Here is a 2,791-nt window from a genome sequence, read left to right as displayed (position 1 = left end):
GTATGATATTTCAAAAAATTAATAAAAATAAATATTGAATATTTTTTTTATTATAATTATAAATATTCTGTGCTGTCTGGACTGTTAATCATTCAATCATTAGAAATTATTCTTAATAAAAATATATAAACTAGTTATGGACTATTTTTTCTTAAAAACAAATAAATTTTAAAGGCTATAAAGTGTCAAACGCAGTTAACAATCCGAAAAAATTTTAATAATCTTACAAAATAACATTAAGATTATTAAAATTTTTTCGCATTGTTAACTGCGTTTGACTCTTTATAGCCTTTAATTTATGTTTGTTTATTTGTTTTTATTAGAAATCATCTTCTCTTGCTCCGTTTTAACAAAAAAAAAGATCAATGATTAATTACTTGAAACTAGCTAGGCGGAAAATCTACACTGCCAAGCCGCATTCACTACAAAAACGAAAGCCTACATATTTCACGTCCTGTACGACAGTTGACCATAAAAACATAAAGGGAAGGAATGTTAATCCTTTCAGCACTATTCAATCTAGCGCCTAGCTAGCCTAGCCTGGAGCTTGGATTTTCCAACCAATCAGAAAAGCTTGTCTCGTGTGGTGGGTGTGGCGTCTCTACAAGCTGTCCCTACCTTTGTTGCTATGACGCTTCTGCGCATGCGCGCAACGCGATTTGTCGCTAAGTAATGTCTCGCGTAACGTATTTCGTCCCACTCGTTCTCAGACGCTCTTGAGTAACGGATGTCTGGTGTATTTTTTTTGTGAATATAGCTAATCCGAGTCATTAAAAGTGAGGTTAGGCTTGTACGTGAGTGTACGTGATCGGTTGTACTTCGGAATTTTTATTGAAGACCTTCCGCTGTTTGGCTTCTTATTCTTATAAAAAAAAAAGGCAATCCAAATCAAAAAAGAAAATCCCGAAGAAGTCAAATAAGATGTGGGGCAACGGCCGCAACAACCGAGGAAACGAAGTAGGTAAGAGCTACTTCGGTAAGTACCCTTTTTAGTTTTATAACCTTATCTTTGTTCACTGAATGTTGAAGAAAAATTAAGTGATACATCACGCTCATCACGTGTAAAATATAACACACTCTGGAACTCTCGCATGCTTATAACAATGCTCCGAGGGGGTAACCACTATCTGAAATATTGTCCCACAGATTACATGATTTCATTTAATTTTATATAATTTTTTTTGATGACAAATAATTTTTCCTCACTATATATGCGGCCATTTAGTAAAATAAACGATTTTATCTAATATTACACAATTATTTCTTGTAATTGTCGGATTATATATCGAAATTTTTTATAAATTTGATAATGATTTCAGGGATTCCGTCCCACGATTACATTAAATAATTACCCCCTCGCAATGCTCCGTGTTTCATACGATTTCCAGCAGTCGTTTACTTGCATCTTTTACCACTCGTAAAGCCATTGAACTTCACTTACAGACAAGTTCGTTTGATGGTCAATTATACTTCGAGCCTCGTTCTCAAGATTACAATATGTAGTTATTTAGAGTTCTGGAAAACCTCTCTTTTTTTTCTGGTCAATTATATGTTTATATCATTTTCAAGGTTAATTAACTCCAATTTTATCAGAACATCATTTGTGAAATCAAATCAGGTATTAATCTGATGGACACTTACAAATTAAGAAATCTAAACATTGTACCCTAAAAAAGACTTCTTGCTTCTTTGTTACTCCATTATTAGAACGTGATAGAAAAGCTCAGTTTTCTGCACTTACATGAATGTTCTCCAATTTAAGAAAATGATGTGGATTTTTGTAATCAATTTTTTCAATTACACAGTTCATAATCGAGTTTCTTCTTATAAAATACTCCAGTGTAGTTTTATACTATAATATACCATATGTACTCGTGTGTGTGAAGCTGGCGTATTATTTGGTGGAAGCTCATGAAATATTGAGAGTTCTGAATGTATTTTCAATAGTTTTATAGTTCCTGATAGATAAAACTAATAATTCTGACCTCTAAAGTGGAAAAAAGCGAAAGTACAAACTGAGACGCCAGGTTCACGCAGCGTCTCACTTTGTCCTAGACAATTTTTAACCACAGATTCTTGTAGGATTTTGAAAAACAAACAGTTCTACATAAGTTTTAAAAAGAGTTCTGGCGATAAACAATGTTATTTTCAATTTTTAATAATGTTTAAATCCAAAAATTTAATTTTCAGCAATAAAACTAAGACCCTGACCAATTCTCGACAATTCTGAGAGTTCTATGATAATTTTTGTGAAGTACTGAATGTATTCTAACGACTTCCGAAGAGTTCCGATGATAAAAATTATTTATTAATTTTTTAAACAATTTTTAAATCCCGAGAAAAGCGCTTTTCAGGGTATATGTATGAGACGCTGGTCGAAATCTGAGAGTTCTGTGCGAGATATTATACTTTCGTATACCTACGGATGTATTCTAACGCCTTCCGAAGAGTTCTGTGATGTTGGAAATAATTTTTTAATTTTTTAAACAATTTTTAAGTCCCGAAAAAGCGCTTTTCGGGGTATATGTATGAGACGCTGGTCGAAATCAAAGAGTTCTGTGGGAGATATTATACTTTTCGTATAGCTACGGATGTATTCTATCGCCTTCTGAAGAGTTATGATGTTAGAAATAATTTTTTAATTTTTTAAACAATTTTTAAGACCCGAAAAAGCGCTTTTCAGGGTATATGTATGAGACGCTGGTCGAAATCTGAGAGTTCTCTGCGAGATATTACACTTTTCGTGTAGCTACGGATGTATTCTAATGCCTTTCGAAGAGTTCTGATCTTA

General features: G+C 33.0%; 1 protein-coding gene across 1 annotated transcript in view; it reads left to right on the top strand.

Moving 5' to 3' along the window:
- Window positions 1–897: 897 nt before the first annotated feature.
- LOC108776039 (nuclear RNA export factor 1) overlaps window positions 898–2,791 on the top strand; it is a gene marked incomplete at its 5' end in the record, with an annotated part of 6,914 nt that continues 5,020 nt past the window's right edge. The window contains one exon of the mRNA XM_018542538.1: window positions 898–976. Within this exon, the coding sequence (XP_018398040.1) occupies window positions 898–976 (79 nt within the window). The remainder of the gene's footprint in view (window positions 977–2,791) is intronic.

The sequence above is a fragment of the Cyphomyrmex costatus genome, unplaced genomic scaffold, assembly GCF_001594065.2.
Source record: "Cyphomyrmex costatus isolate MS0001 unplaced genomic scaffold, Ccosl1.0 scaffold333, whole genome shotgun sequence".
Taxonomy (NCBI): domain Eukaryota; kingdom Metazoa; phylum Arthropoda; class Insecta; order Hymenoptera; family Formicidae; genus Cyphomyrmex; species Cyphomyrmex costatus.
Note: the sequence above shows the minus strand (reverse complement) of the source record. Positions and strands in the feature narration are given on the sequence as shown.